This window comes from Ictidomys tridecemlineatus, chromosome 11, assembly GCF_052094955.1.
Source record: "Ictidomys tridecemlineatus isolate mIctTri1 chromosome 11, mIctTri1.hap1, whole genome shotgun sequence".
Lineage (NCBI taxonomy): Eukaryota > Metazoa > Chordata > Mammalia > Rodentia > Sciuridae > Ictidomys > Ictidomys tridecemlineatus.
In genome coordinates, this window is record NC_135487.1 from 77,631,837 (window position 1) to 77,646,574 (window position 14,738).

The 14,738-nt window shown below is 42.3% G+C and overlaps 1 protein-coding gene and 1 long non-coding RNA gene across 7 annotated transcripts in view; one reads left to right on the forward strand and one right to left on the reverse strand.

Moving 5' to 3' along the window:
• Positions 1-1,381: 1,381 nt before the first annotated feature.
• Positions 1,382-12,268, reverse strand: F3 (coagulation factor III, tissue factor). 2 transcript variants are annotated; one of them, XM_005327705.5, is made up of 6 exons: positions 12,026-12,268; positions 10,789-10,894; positions 6,669-6,868; positions 4,400-4,578; positions 3,531-3,690; positions 1,382-2,350 (listed from the first exon to the last, which is right to left on the reverse strand). In XM_005327705.5, the coding sequence occupies exons 1-6, from the start codon at positions 12,123-12,125 to the stop codon at positions 2,214-2,216; spliced, it is 882 nt and encodes a 293-aa protein (XP_005327762.1). In that variant the 5' UTR covers positions 12,126-12,268; the 3' UTR covers positions 1,382-2,213. The 2 variants fall into 2 exon arrangements, with proteins under 2 accessions (XP_005327762.1, XP_005327763.1); XM_005327706.5 differs by lacking the exon at positions 3,531-3,690.
• Positions 12,269-12,296: 28 nt separating this feature from the next.
• The window catches only part of LOC106144960 (uncharacterized), an 82,120-nt gene continuing 79,678 nt past the window's right edge, over positions 12,297-14,738 (forward strand). For all 5 annotated transcript variants that reach the window (XR_013427925.1, XR_013427922.1, XR_013427924.1 and 2 more), the window contains exon 1: positions 12,297-13,129. This is a non-coding gene — a long non-coding RNA (uncharacterized LOC106144960). The remainder of the gene's footprint in view (positions 13,130-14,738) is intronic.

A 14,738-nucleotide genomic window follows, 5' to 3' on the forward strand; every position in this document is an offset into this window, starting at 1 on the left:
AGCAAACCAAACTAACCAAATAAAAGGACTGCTGGTCTGTTTCCCTTAATTTCTGCCCCCCAAAATGTCTTTTCCCCTCCTTTCAGGCTACCATTTTTATGAGGACAAGAGTTTCATTTTGCTTATTTTTCCTTTGGATATGATATTATATCCAACATTTCATACTTAGTTCTATTGACAGGCTTAGAGTTCATTGGTACAAAGGAACAAAATGGATTTAAAATTTACTGACAGCTGGATAGCTAACCGAGTCTTCACATATTTTAATACTTTCTTTGTGTCTTTGTGAGACCACTTCCAGGTGGGTATGCCATCTGGATATTTTTCCTAAATGACAGCAGCCAGCTTTCCACAGCAGGAAGCGAAAGCAGTTTTGTGACTCAGGTAGGTGCCAAGAACATTATTTTCATCTCATTAGAATCTTATTTCTATAACATGAGTCTGCTGCATGTAAATGGAGCACACTGTTTCACATTCTAGAGAGAAAGCCAGCTCGCTCAGCTGTGCATGTGTAGCCTCCCTAAAGGAGCAGTACACAGGCAGACACTCCACCTGCCAAGAGTGCTCAATCTAGAGAACTCATTCCACCTCTCTCCTTATTTTTTAGTTTCCTTTTACCTAATTTTCTTTTTTTTAATAGTTTTTTTTTTTTTTTTTTTTTTGGTACCAGGGATTAAACTCCAGGGCACTCAACCACTGAGCCACATCCCCAACCCTATTTTGTATTTTATTTTGAAACAGGGTCTCACTGAGTTGTTTAATGGCTTGCCATTGCTGAGGCTGGCTTTGAACTTGCCATCCTTCAAGCCAGTTCAGGATCACAGGTGTGTGCCACTGTGCCCGGCTTACCTACTTTTCTTTTAACACAATGATCCAAATAATTTTTTCTCCTCTTTAATCATCATCCACAACTCCAACTAATGCCCATGGGAAGGAATCTCTCTAAAGTCTGCTCTAGGCCGCATCATTTTCTTCTTTCCTTTTAGAGCTATATCCTATCCATTGTCACAAGCTTGTGGTGCCTCTCAGGAGGCAGAGCATGGGCATATGAGCACAAGTGACACAGCCAGTGCAGAGTATAAGTTTTAAGAGGTGACTGAAATCTTGAAGATGGGGCTGCCTGTCTCTACCAGTTTTTTGTTTTTACCTCTGCCCTGATCCAAATAGACTTCTCCTTTGTATTGAGTCCTGCAATAAAGAGACACTATGGGAACCTATAGCCAACCTACAGTTACCAAAATATAGTACAAGTGAAAAATAAAGGTATGTTGTAAAAAGCCACTGAGATTTTTTTAGGGTAATTTTCTTATTGTAACAGAGCTGACTAATGCAAATACCACATTGTAAATAATAAATGGAAGATATAATAAACACAATAGTCTCAATTTCCAATCACCTTTATTTCTATAAAAGTACATTAAATAAATTAACTCAATATATACAAATAGAACCTATATAAATAGAAAATCCCCATATACAAAACCTTTTTTTTAAAAAAAGTTATAAATATATACAGTGTTAACCAGAGAAGTTTTAAGTACCTTAAATCATAAACTCTATGTAGTTTCTTTGTATAGTAGTCTTATAAAAATATAGTTAGCTGTCAAATGTCTAATTGACACCACATAGTCAGTTAAAGTGCTAAACTGTAATGCATATTAGGAAAGTGTCCAACACAGAAGTCTCCTGCATTTAACATATTAAAATAAGTTTGCCAATTGCTTTCAACTTCCCAAAGTACTCCAACCAAAGAAAACAAAAAAGAAAAAGAACCTAAACACCATATTACAAAAGGACAGATGTATGTTGGAAAAGCCCACCCAATTTCCATCTTACTTTCCTACAGCATTTATAGTCAGCCTCTCAAAAAGCTCTCTACAAATTCACCCGGGATATTTTAAGGCATCTGTTCATTTGTTTCTGCTTGGATGACCTAGTTTCTTCTTTAGTGTAGGATATACAATCTAAAGCATGATATGTGCAAAAGGTGCCATAGTGTTAAAATAAAAACGACTTGGAAGTGGTTGTACCGTTCATTACATTCCAAAGTGACTAATGCTGATGTCAAAACCAGAATGCTAAGGTTTTGGGATCCAGTGGCCTTTGTGCTCCAAAGTACTCATTTGTGCTTCTGTATCTTCTATTGTCTTAAACGTTCTTAGTCACAGTGCAGTGTAGCAGGTACCTCAGTCAGCAGTTCCAACGAGCCTTCTCTATGCAACATTTAGTGGCGAGTGCTCCTTCCCATTCTGCCCTCCTCTGGCCTTTCTGCACTTATACAGTGATAGAGACAGGATGATGATGATGATGATGACCACGAACACCACTGCTCCCACGATGAAGAACATTTCTGAAAAATAAAAAGAACCACATCAGTTTGGAGAGCTTGAATCCATTTACCAGCGGGAGAACAGAGCATGACCCCAAGTTACATCAATCCTTTTTTTTTGCACCTCACTAAGATTAGCAAAGAATTTGTCAAATCTACATGTTTTTGAGGTTAAAAGTGTTAAATGGACCACTTAATAATGTTCACAGTCTAGAAAAGATACACATAGTTGGAAGTAAGAACAGCTGTTGGAAACAAGTAGCTAAAAATGAAGCTGAGTTGGTGGCATTGATTCCTGTAGATGATTCAGTCTCACAGAAGAGGGAGACTGAAGTGCTACCAGCCTGCAGGTGAAGAGGAGAGGCAACTGGATGATGTAGGTGGCATATGAAACACCTCCCAGGGGGCACATTTCAGCAGACAGAAGAGACAGGGTAGCAGAGACGTGGCTGTGCACAAAGGCAGAGGTGATAGAATTAGAGCAGGCTGTGGGTAGGATGGCCCAGAGGGGTTTGGTACCAAAGGGAAGGTGCCTTTTCTTGTCAACAGCAAAAACAGGAAAGAAAACTTCACTCAAAAGTGGTTTTTACAATTTAAAACCTTATATTACCAAGGAACTAGATCACCATAAGTGTCCTCTGACATTTGGGTCCCTGAAAATACTCAGAGCATTTCCCTTGGGCAGCCTAGAGAGAGACTCATAGGCTTTCCTCCTCAGGCACCTGTCATATCTCCCAGAGCCACATGTCTGGGCCCCAGCTGTGAGTGCACGTGCACACAGACATAGTGTGGTCCCTACTATGTGGCCCAACCTGGTACTCAGAAAGTCTACCAGGTATTGCTATCGTTGGTCCAGAAACCATTCCTCTAGGATCCAAAAGTCAGCAGAAAAAAAAAAAAAAGAAAGAAAGAAAAGAAAGAGCCCAAAGAAATCTGTGACTTGATGCTAAATCCTAAACAAAATCTATGTACCTAGTGCTCCACAGAGTTTGGCATGTGGTACGTGCTCAGGAAAATACTAGCTAATACAAGGGAACAACACAGAATCACTTCTAAATGTCCCGAAGCCTGAGAGAACCTAAAACAAACCCTCAAACAGCGAAGGTAGTTTCTCTCTGAATGTTCAACAAAAGAAGTCCATCCTGACCCCGAGGTGGGGGCATCCAAGCCTCCTGGACAAATGGCAGGCTGGGCCACTCACCTTTGAAGCCACTTTTCTCTTGGCTCGTACACTCGATGAGGCTTTCTGGACTCTTCTGGTTAGTAGTTCGATATGGGATCACAGCTTGAACACTGAAACAGTAGTCTGTTCCTTTATCCACATCAATCAAAAACTCATTAGTGTCTGTTTTGGCTGCTTTCTGTGAAAAGATGAAAGGGCTCTTAATTCCTCCAGGCTCAGAGTGAATTCTTTCCCTTTTATTAAGTCACTGTGGAAGTAAAAACCTGGGCTCTAAGCAAAGCCCACGCGGACAGAGCTGACATAGGAAGGATTAGAAGTGACTTGGCTAACCAGTAATCCCTGATAACTACTAAGGATGACTTTTCCAAGACTAAGAAGATCCAATTTAGGCATCCAATCCAATGTAGCCCCTTTGAAAACTATCTACAGGAAAAGAAAGAAGGAAGGTTTAATTATTGAATAGAAAGTAAATTGGGGGGCTGGGGATGTAGCTCAGGGGTAGTCCTTGCCTAGCATGTGTGAGGCCCTGGGTTTGATCTCTGGTGCAGGTTAAAATAAAAAAAACAAAAAAGTCAAGTAAATTTTGTTTCTGGGATCCTCAACAGAAGAAGAAATGTGACATGTAAGAGCTGATAGGACCCTTAGAGAAGATCTGGTCCAGTCCCTTGGCTGAGAGTCCTGGGTTTCCAAGGTGGCTCTGCCTAAAGTGACAAATCAGCTCAGAATCACAGGTAGAACCAAGACCTGTTTTCCCTTCCCCTTCTACTTTACCCACTATCCTTTCAACCACTCCTGTTCTGCTGTGTTTGAATTGGGGAAGAAGTGGGCTATAAAAATCAAGGATCCACATTTAAAACAAGACATAAAAGCAAGTGAAAAATTCTCACCTTTCCTGTGCTTTCAGATTTCCAATAAGAAAGTATATAACTTAAGTCCCTGCCAAAGACATCCCGGAGGCTTAGGAATGTGTTATTCCTTCTGACTAATGTCCGTGCATCTTGTACTGTCACATTCAGTTTTGTCCCAACAAGTTCAAAACTCTGAATTGTTGGCTGTCCAAGTTTTGCTGAAATGTAGAAAATGATCTTGGTTGAGACCAAAGAAGTCTATACAAAGTAAACCTCATCTAGCTGTCACAGTTAACAGCTCTATTGTCTCGTATAAAACACTCAAGAATCAACTCCGAAGGCATCAGCCGTCCTGGTGGCCCCAGAGCTGAATGCTAAGACATTCCCTGGCAGTGCTGCCCCGCGGGAATACAAAGGGCGCCTCAGAGGAATTTTTAAATTTCCTTATAGTCAGTCACATTAGAAAAAGTAAAATGAAACAGGTGAAGTTAATTTTAGTAACAGATGTTAGCACACTATACCTCCACTATTATCATTTTAAGATGTAGTTGACACAAAAACTTACGAAATATTTTACATTTTTATAAATTCAGTGTGTGTTTTATACTTCTGGAATTAACCATATTTTAAGTGGTCATGGCTACCATACTGAAGAGTGTGCAGTTGTGAAAGTTCCCACAGTTTATGCACAAAAAGTTGGGGGGGACTGTGGGAAGGCCTCAGAAATGTCCTTGGTATGTCAAGGAATCTGTTTTAACCTCTAGGTCCTTGCAATGGCTCATTTTGGCTCATTTTTCTCTTGTGCTTTAGTTGAATAATAGTAAAACACATCCCATTTAACATCCATTTCCTGCAAGTCAGAGGGCAAAGTATGTGTGTGTGCATGCAAAAAATATTTTCTGGTTTTTTTTTTTTTTTTTTTTGGTATGGGGATCCAACCCAAGGACACTCAACCACTGAGCCACACCTCCAGCCTGCTTTGTTTATATTTTATTTAGAGACAAGATCTTGCTAAGTTGGTTAGGGCCTTGCTAAGTTGCTGAGGCTGGTTTTGAACTCCCAATCCTTCCATCTCAGTCTCCTGAGCTGCTGGGATTACAGGCATGTGCCATCACACCTGGCTAATATTTTCTATCTTGTACTCACAAAGACTTGGATTACCGAGACTCAACAACTATAGGAGGAAATTATGAAAATGTCATCAACTAAGGGATAGTGAGTACCAATGATCCTGTAATTATGGGAGGGGGCTTGGCTTTATCTATGCTTTAGCCCAGTGCCACAGAGATGCACAGCTATGGCACTGAGTTTGGAGACAGAGTCTTGCCAATAGGGGCCCTGGAAGGTGGCCACATTCATCTGGGGTAATGAGACTGGCAAAGCAGATACAGAAGGAAAAGATTGGTTGATTGTCTCTCTAACCCTTCTTCTCACCATCCCTACCTGGAGCACCCTTCACCATCACAGAGTAGCCAGAGGGGTATATATGAAAACACCAATAATATACACTTTCATTCTAACCAGCAAGCTTTAAAAGAAAAGCTGATTTCACTCTTCTTAATATGGTACACATGTTTATTTAAAATGCCTAGCTCATAACCATAGTTGTGATAAAAAATATTTGATTCTGCTACTTGGCAGGAATTCTCTGCATTCCCTCCTTAGATCCCAGGGTTGGCTTCCTAGAGGAAGACAGACAGGAAAGCATCCCACATTTTCAAAACCAGCATGAGGGAGGCAGGGTGAGAGCCACCTCTAGTAAGTGCAAGATCAATGACACAGGGAAAGAGCTGGCATATCATGGGACTCAAGTTCAAACGATTGAAATAGGTCAGCACAGGCTCAAAGGGAAACTGTGGTTTCTTCATGAATTAGTGACCATTTGGGGAATTTCCTAAACTGGGATTTCTGGTCTGATGATAGGACAGATGGGGTGTGATATGTATGGTGGGGAAAGCTGAAAGTCACTCATGGCCACATATGTTCAGCTGGTTGCTTGTAGGGACTGGGGGCAGACCAGTGGAGAAAGTTACTTGATGATACTGTTATCAACTTCAAAATTCACATTCTGTGAACCTCCTGCCACATCTGGAGTAAGTGAGGAGGGCTGTGGCACCTGCCAGTTTCTGAGGAAGAAAGGTGTGGTTATGGATATATATTTTATCTAGTGGCCCCTAGGGGTCAATTTAAGGAGTTTGTGCAATCACTGATATATCTTGCTGGACTTGTATTAGTATCTTAGGTCAAGTGGGAAGGATATCTAGACAGTCAGAACAAGAATATAGGTATTACAAACTGAGCTACTTACTTTCCAGGTAAGGTTCAAACTTTGGGGCATTTTGAAGGACAGGGTCCCTGGCAGAACCAGTGGTATCTAAGTCCCGTGGCAGGAGGGAAAGGACCCTTGCAGAATATATCTGCTGCACATCCTGCACAATCTCATCAGTGAGGTCACATTCTGTGTCTGTCGTGTAGAAGCATTTGCCCTTCCAATCCCCTGTTCCAGCACTAGAGGAAGGAAGGAAGAAAAAGAAATGGAATGTAACAAGCTGTATACAACAAGACAGCTGGCTTTCGCTGTGGTGTTCAGTGCTGATGACAAGAGCATCCATAACCAGTCCCTCAGAGGCTTGTGAGTGCCTGTAGCACCCCATGTGGCTGACTTTACAGAGAAGGCAACTGAGAGAGGGAGACTGGGTGACTTGCTCAGAATCACACCTGCACTTGGAACCACTCAGCTATTTGACTCCTGAGTCTGTGTTCTGAACCATGTTGTTAAATATCTCTTAAAGTGGACATGCTCTTTTGTAGTTACTTGGGAAAAAGTTTTGGAAGTTTTCCACTCAACTTTTCATTATAGTCTACTTTCTATACATTACATTCTGTTACTATATCATATTCTACATTCTACGTAGAACATTGTCTGTATGGTAATAATTCATCTATTAATATATTCTGTATCATTCTATTGTGTGGTTAATAATCATTTATTGGGACGGGATTGTAGCTCAGTGGTAGAGGGCTTGACTACCATGCATGAGGCACTGGGTTAGTTCCCTGAACTGTGTCCCATCTACCAAAAAAAAAAAAAAATATATATATATATATATATATGTATATATATAAAATCATTTATTGACTCTGCTGTATGCCCGATACTATACTGGGCCTTTTACATGTTACTTCATTTGATCTACTCCTTCCAAGAAAGTACTGGATTTTTTTTTTTTTAACATATGGGAACATGGAAGATTAGAGACACTAATTTTCCAAGGTCAAAATTTTCCACATGGCTAAAGAGTGGCAGAGCTGTTGGGTCTGTTGGTCTCATAATACTACATGCTAGATGTAAATACAAGATGTGAACACATCAAAAATTATAGGATAACAATACAGTTAGTATCTACCTAGTAAAGTCTTAAGACTACGAGGCTAAAAGATCTTTCTTTGTAAGATACCATTGAAGGGGAAACAATTTAAAGAACTTACTAAAAATGAAATTCTTCTAAAGGACCCAAACAATCACAGGTTAACAATCACTGCATCCTGATCCATACATTCCCATCCCAGGTGAAGCGATAGAAGTCACTGCTCTGCCCTTCATCCTGCCAGGGTCTGACCCATTATTTGAGGACAAGCTCCTAATCCCCTTCCTTCAGGAATCTCCAAATTGAACACTGTGCTCAGCATCAATCTCTCCCTTCCTTGTCCCCTGGCACCATACTACCACTCATGCATTGAATATGGCACCGTCTCTTTATACTTGGCTCTTGTGTTCCTTCCCAAGCTGCAGGGCTTGGGGACTTTTCTGTGAATAGCATGGTCTACCTTTACAGGTTGAATTAATAAATCATTAGGGGCATATGGATTCAACTGTCTAAATCCATGCATAAGAGCCATAAATGTGTATTATTTAAAACTTGGAATTAAATGACCAATCTAAAAGAATTCGGGTGAGCACATTTTTTTTATCTTAAAATTCACAAACTAAGGTTGATATAGGAATGTTTTTTATTTTCTAAAAATTTCTGTGATAAACATAGGCTATTTGTTTCAGAATGACCCAAGTGAATTTTCATCCTCTTTGGAAGGGTGCATGGGAATGTGGTGATTCCTCTCCATTGCTATGGCAAACAAGCCATTCAGCTAGCTGAACTCTGCAGCAACATACTGTCTGCGAGACGCAGTGTTTAGTTGCTCCCAACTCATAAGCAGGGACCATATGCTCTTTGGCAAAATTTAGCACAAAGGCCTATATCACAGTAAGTAGTGAAATCCTGTCAATGTGTAATAAAGGGGCAATTCTCTAGAAGGGGCCTCTGAATACCATAAACAGCATTAGCACCTTAAGAGCCTTTGAGGTTCCTCTAGGTATTGCACAATCCCCAGATGTGGAAATAACCAAAGCCCCTCCTGAATTAATACAAATTCCAAAAGAATACAGGCCACCACTGAGTTGCAGGTTGTTTTCAGGAAGTTTTTAAACTCAGTTTTAGTATTCAGAACATTCCCATGGAATCAGTATTGCAGGCGATGGTCTGGTGCAGAGGCCTGAGCCAGTGACAATTCCCACCCACCACTGAAACCTGCTTCCAAAGGGGAAAATGCAGCCAGAGCTCTGCATAGGGACTTTAGGGGGTCAGTGTTGCCCTTCGATAGAGCCAGACTTCAGGGTGAGGGCAGTGGGCATGGAAGGGTGGCTAAAGATAAGATGCTTCCTAAAGGGAGGAAAATCAGAGGGAAGGGAAGCCCACCAAGGAGATATGCTGGGCCAGGCCTTCCTTCTTCCTCCTAGTTTTGTGGCCACACTTAAGACTGGAAGAGCCCCCAGTCCAGGGTCTCAGGAAACTGGAACTCCAGGCCCAAGAGGGCACTCCCACCCACCAGCACAGGCATCATAGATCCTTCACCTTCCAGAGTAACAGTATCCTGATCTAGACAATAACTGCTGTGATCTTCTCAGCCTAGGAATCCAGTTTGCTCGTGGGGAGATGAAAGAAGCACTCAGAACTCAGGCTGTGGCTGATGGAAATACTCAGAGGCCCTCCAGCAGCAAGACCACGAGGAGATAGACCTGCTGGCAGGGCCAACTTCCCCATACCTGAGGTCTGATGTAGGCAGGTCAAGGGTCATGCTCATTTAAATAATGGCAGCTTTTAAAAGTCCAAGAACTTAAGAGTTGACTAAAGCTAATGTTTCAAATTCAAGTAAATCATAAGTATATTTTCACATGTTGCTCAAATATAAGATAGAATATATTTAGCATTCTTCCCAAAATCTATTTTTTGTCATCCAGAAGAAAAGAGTTTTTTAAGGTCTACTTAAGGTCCTTATCAAAGAAATTAATTACTATTTTTTAATTAGTAGAAGCTGATTTGACAAGTTTGACTATAATCTTGGGTTATGAAATTGCTCGCTCTCTATGTATGGAGCACATAGATACATGCATTCGTGCATGAATGCAAATTATCTTCCCTAATGATTTGGCAATAGTTGTCATAGAGTTCATTTTGAAAAACAAAAATATCCACCTAAAAGACCCACCCTGTTCCTAGGAGCTGCATCTTAATGCTATAGAAGTCTGACACAAGTCCACAAAATAACAAAACTGTAACACACAGTTTAATTTTTGCCAGTGATACATTTGTTTCTTTATACAATTAGTGTTAAAAATAATTTCCATAGCAGCTGTCCTCTATTTCTTAAAATCTCTACCAAGCCTCCCAGGACATTTTAGCAAAAGCTTGCCCAGGATATGGTGAAAACCATCAAGGAAAACATGTGGCACACCCTGGACATTTAAATCAAATATGCTTAGACTGGCTCCTGGGGAGAGCTGTCAATTAGAGATGAGGCTTGAATGAGCCAATGAGCCCCAGACAGCTGAAGGTGTAGACAATGAAGTCCTTTAGCAGTATTTCTGTGCGGCTCAGTGAGTCAGGAATTTGGCTTCCTCTGAGATCATGTATGCAACCAAATTTCAATTCAGAGTCCAAAGATTAATGAATCAACCACTGCTTAAGGGCAATGTATACATTGGAATTGGAATTCCTCCCCACCTTTTCCCTAACAAGTTGGATGCAGCTTAGTCTAGACAGCAAAGCAAAAAGACATCTATGTTTAGATGAGATTAGTTATCACTGATATTAAAGCACAGGATCAGCACCTGCTCAGGATGGTTCACCTCTCTACAGTTTATACTCTGCTTATGAATTTTCTCATCATTTCCAAAAACAATGAAAACATTATGTAAGTTTAAGGTCCAGAAATGTTGAGGCTTGAAAGAGCACGACACTGGCCAGCAAACTATCATGTACGCCTTCTTTTTTTGTCATCGCTAAATAACCTCATCCAGTCTAAAGTCAGCATTTATATTCAGAGCAGAAACATCAAAAATCTTAATTCTCTCTCTTTTGGACCTAACTTACCTTATCTGAACAGTGTAGACATAATTGACGGGTTTGGGTTCCCACTCCAAAATTGTCTTGAAATTAGTTGATTTCCAAGTTAAATTATATGCTCTAACTGGAGTGCCTTCAAACAACAGAGAAAGAGCTATTATTACATGTACCTCTCAGTCCGTAACTTTGTGCTAACAGTATAAAACATCTTCTCAGCCTCCCATCACTATAAACTTTACATTTTTGTTTCAACTGCAAAAGTTTTGCTATTGAATTATTAAGAGGGGAGAAAAAACACTTTTCAAATTTTCTCTAGACCCAGAATTTCCTCTTGGCAAGATCCACCTTTCTATGGAAACCGGCAAGGATCTTGAAATCCTCATTTGGAATTATTCAGAAAGCCCTGTCATAACTTGACCTGGAAGCACAGCCCAGGAGCCACGGAGAAACGCACAACTCAGGGTCAACTCACCACAGAAGGATAGCTAGGAAGAATTTTCAGTGAGTTAGGAAAAGGGTAGATCCCACATGTTTAAGAGTTAGGAATGCATACAAATGAAAAAAAAGTCAAACTTGACCTTTTCCATTTGATCCAAAACGTCTCTATCCTGAAACTTTCACTGAGATCAAGATGGACATGGTGGCTGGTCTGTTGGATGTATTCTATTAGGATGCTTCTCTGCTGATACTCTAAAGGAGGAAATCTCTGCCCAGCCCCAACAGGCATGGGATAGGCACACTGTCATGCCTAATCCAATCTTAGCGACACTGTACAGCAGGATTGCTTCTATCCAATTTTAAAACAAAGCCCACATAAGAAAGACCAGGGGTGCTCTTTATTAAGGGAAGATGAACACACATTGAAAGATAATATTTAAATCATTCTTCGCATGTCAACCTGTGCGGATACGGACCACGTCTCAACACAGTCAAGGTCGCAACTCATTAGGAACCTAATTTTTACTCAAAATTAAAGCGGGATCCCAAAATCCGCTTATACAAATAATGGACACACCAAGCTAAGCATCTCTAATGTAAGGCGAAACGGGTCTGGGACACTTATAACCATTTCGCAACTCTCGCCCGTGCGCCTCGCAGCACGGGTTCATTCAAACCCGGCGAGGTGAGCCCTGCGGAGCTCCGCGGGAGCCGGGGTGGGAGGCACCCTGCGGCGCCGCGGGAACCCGGAGAGCGCGCTCCCAGGACTGACCCTTCTCTCCCGCGGGCGGCGCTCCTCCCGATTCCTTGAATGGATGCCACTCACCTGTACCACCCGCCACCTGGGCAAGGACCCAGCCGAGCAGAAGCGTCCGTGTGAACAATGTCTCTAGGCGCGGGAGCCTGAGCCAGGCAGGGCTCGCCATGTCCACCAGCGGGCTGCGAGGTCGGGAGGACTCCAAGGCGCCTCGGAGGCTGAAGAGGCTGGGCTGCAGGCGCTGTGGGGTGAACCGAAGGAGCAAAGGGGGTTCGGGGAACACTGAGTCTGCCCCAGCTCGTGAGGGGCGCTCTATAAAGAGGCGCGCGCCCCGGGCTCCCCGCCCCCGCCGCTCTTTCCCGACTCCCCGCCCCGCGCCCAGGTCACTGGCCGCCGCGGTGGGCGGCCCCTGGCGAATCCACACCCCTGCCCCGCCTTCTCCTCCGTAGGAAACTCCGGGACCCTGCAAGGAATGACTCACCCGTGATTCAATCGCGCCGCCGAGCGCCAAAATGCCTTTTGGCGGAGGCGGGTCCAGGTGCTGAGAGAACCCGGGCTCCGGGCATCCCCCGTCTCCCAGTCTTGGGTCCGGGTGGCCCGCACGTCTGTGCGGGGTGGGGAAAGGCGCGTTGGAAAAGAGTTCTTGAGTTAGAGGGAAGGGATCCTTGCCTTCCATTTGGCGATCGTGTCGTCTGTGCTGGTGGGAGCGGAAGCGTTTGCAACATTTCGTAGAAAGCAAGGGTTCAGGACTCGGCTAGGGTGGAGAGGGCATTTCCCGCGACCTGGCGCATGCGGGACTGAGGCTTTGCTCGTGCGGCAAAGTAACTGCGCGGTGGGACTTGTCATGAGCAAGTCCCATTCCCAGCGACGATCTCCTCGTTTTCCTGAGGAGCAAGGACCTCTGGCCTGCCTGCCAAACAGGGCTTTTAGGATCGCATTATATAAGGGTGATGAAAATGCACGTGTTTGCTGTGGACATAAACGGCCCTCAGCCCACAGGTCCGAAGGCCAGTAGTCCCAGACGCCATGGAGTCCAACTCGGATAGTGAATGAGGACGAGCAGCCTCAAATCTGGCAGTTTGCCTCTGGGAGAATTTCATTGTGACATCTGCAGCCCTGTGGTTCCAGAAAAGATGGTTCTCACGTTGAAGAAGAAGACATCTGTGGGATTGAGTGAGTTCCTTCCAAGTGTAGGGAAACCAAAAATGAAATTGAAAAATATGATCCGACTTTCAGGCTACTTGTTATCCCCCACCCCCACCCGCTTTTGTTTGTTTATTTGTTTGTTTGTTGTTAAACTCCCCTGAGACTGGGTATTGAACCCAGGGCTTTGCACATACTAAACTCACAGTCTGTCGCTGAGTCCTGTGTCACTAATGTTAAATTTTGTATTTTTTTTTTCTGAATAATTTTCCTGTTTCCTCTTCTGGGCTTTGCTGTGAAGTTGTCAGGCATAAAAATGTTAACTATTATCCTTTTTGTGTGGTATCTTACACCATCTTGTCAACAAAGGGTCTCCCATCACTCCTTTGTTTTTACTTTGTAGTTGCCTACAGATAGTATTGAAGATTCTTGGAGAGTGGAGTTTGTGAAGTCAGCTTTGCCTTTTAGTATATACTAGACACACATTTCCATATAAATCTGCTGAGGCATAGTATTAAAAATTAATTTTGAACAAAGTAAACCTTGCAAAATTTTAATTTTCTCCCCTTGCCTGAGTGGAGGGAACACAGGCTTAGCATTTGCAGTCCTTCCTAGAAGCGGAAAACTGTGCTTACTGGTTTCCTCTTTGAGCTCTCCTCCAGCTCTAAAACCCACAAAATTTATATTTGCAAAACTAAGCCTGCAATATGCCTTTTTGCAGTCTCTGGCCAGAGTCATTTTCCTTACTGGGATCTTCAGCCTCACCTGGGGTGGATTCTTTGCTCTCTAGTTAAAGGTCAAAAAAATTGTTAAACTTCAACCAATTTTTCCAAGACCCAAGAAACTGTTCCTCCCTGTGCAGAGAAATTCCATTTGGAGTTAACTGAATGTCCAGAAATCATATGAAAGAATTTTAAGCAATGTCAAGATCAACCATTTGATAATAAAAATATGTGACACAAAGTGCCATAAATATTGATGAATTAGATGAATATTTATTTGCATATCCATTGTCAGGCAGGGAAGAGAAGAATATTCAGGGTGTTTGAATAGATTTTTTAGCAAATATGAAATATGGTTCTTTGCTGAAATTACTACTATTTTCAAGAAGAGGAGGAAGAAAACTGGTCATAGTAAGTCATATTTCAAAGCAAAGTTTTTCTCCAGTTGGTGAGATTGTGGCCAGGTGATTTCTAGAACAACTGTTGTTTGGCACTATTAAAAGTACATTTCTACCTGGGCATAGTAGTGCATACCTCCAAATCCAGTTATTGGGGAGATTGAGGCAGAAAGATCTCAAGTTCAGGGGCATCCTGGGCAACTTGGAGAGACTGTCTCAAAATTAAAAATTAAAAATAAAAGGGGCTGGGGGTGTAGCTCAATGACCCTGGGCTTAATTCTCCAGTACTATTGTGAAAGCACATTCCTGAAATTTCACTATTGATATTTACTACACAGGAACAAATTTATTGTTCTACTTACTCCCTACCTTTACACAATTTTTTAATTTCCCTTTAGTAAAGGCAAGCTTTGATACATCTTGAAGGCTTGAAAAGTGCCATAAGTTACTAAGCTGTCATGACAATCATGCTGGCCTGGCCAGTCCTTTCTGATTAAATCTTAGCATGTAGAGGGGGTG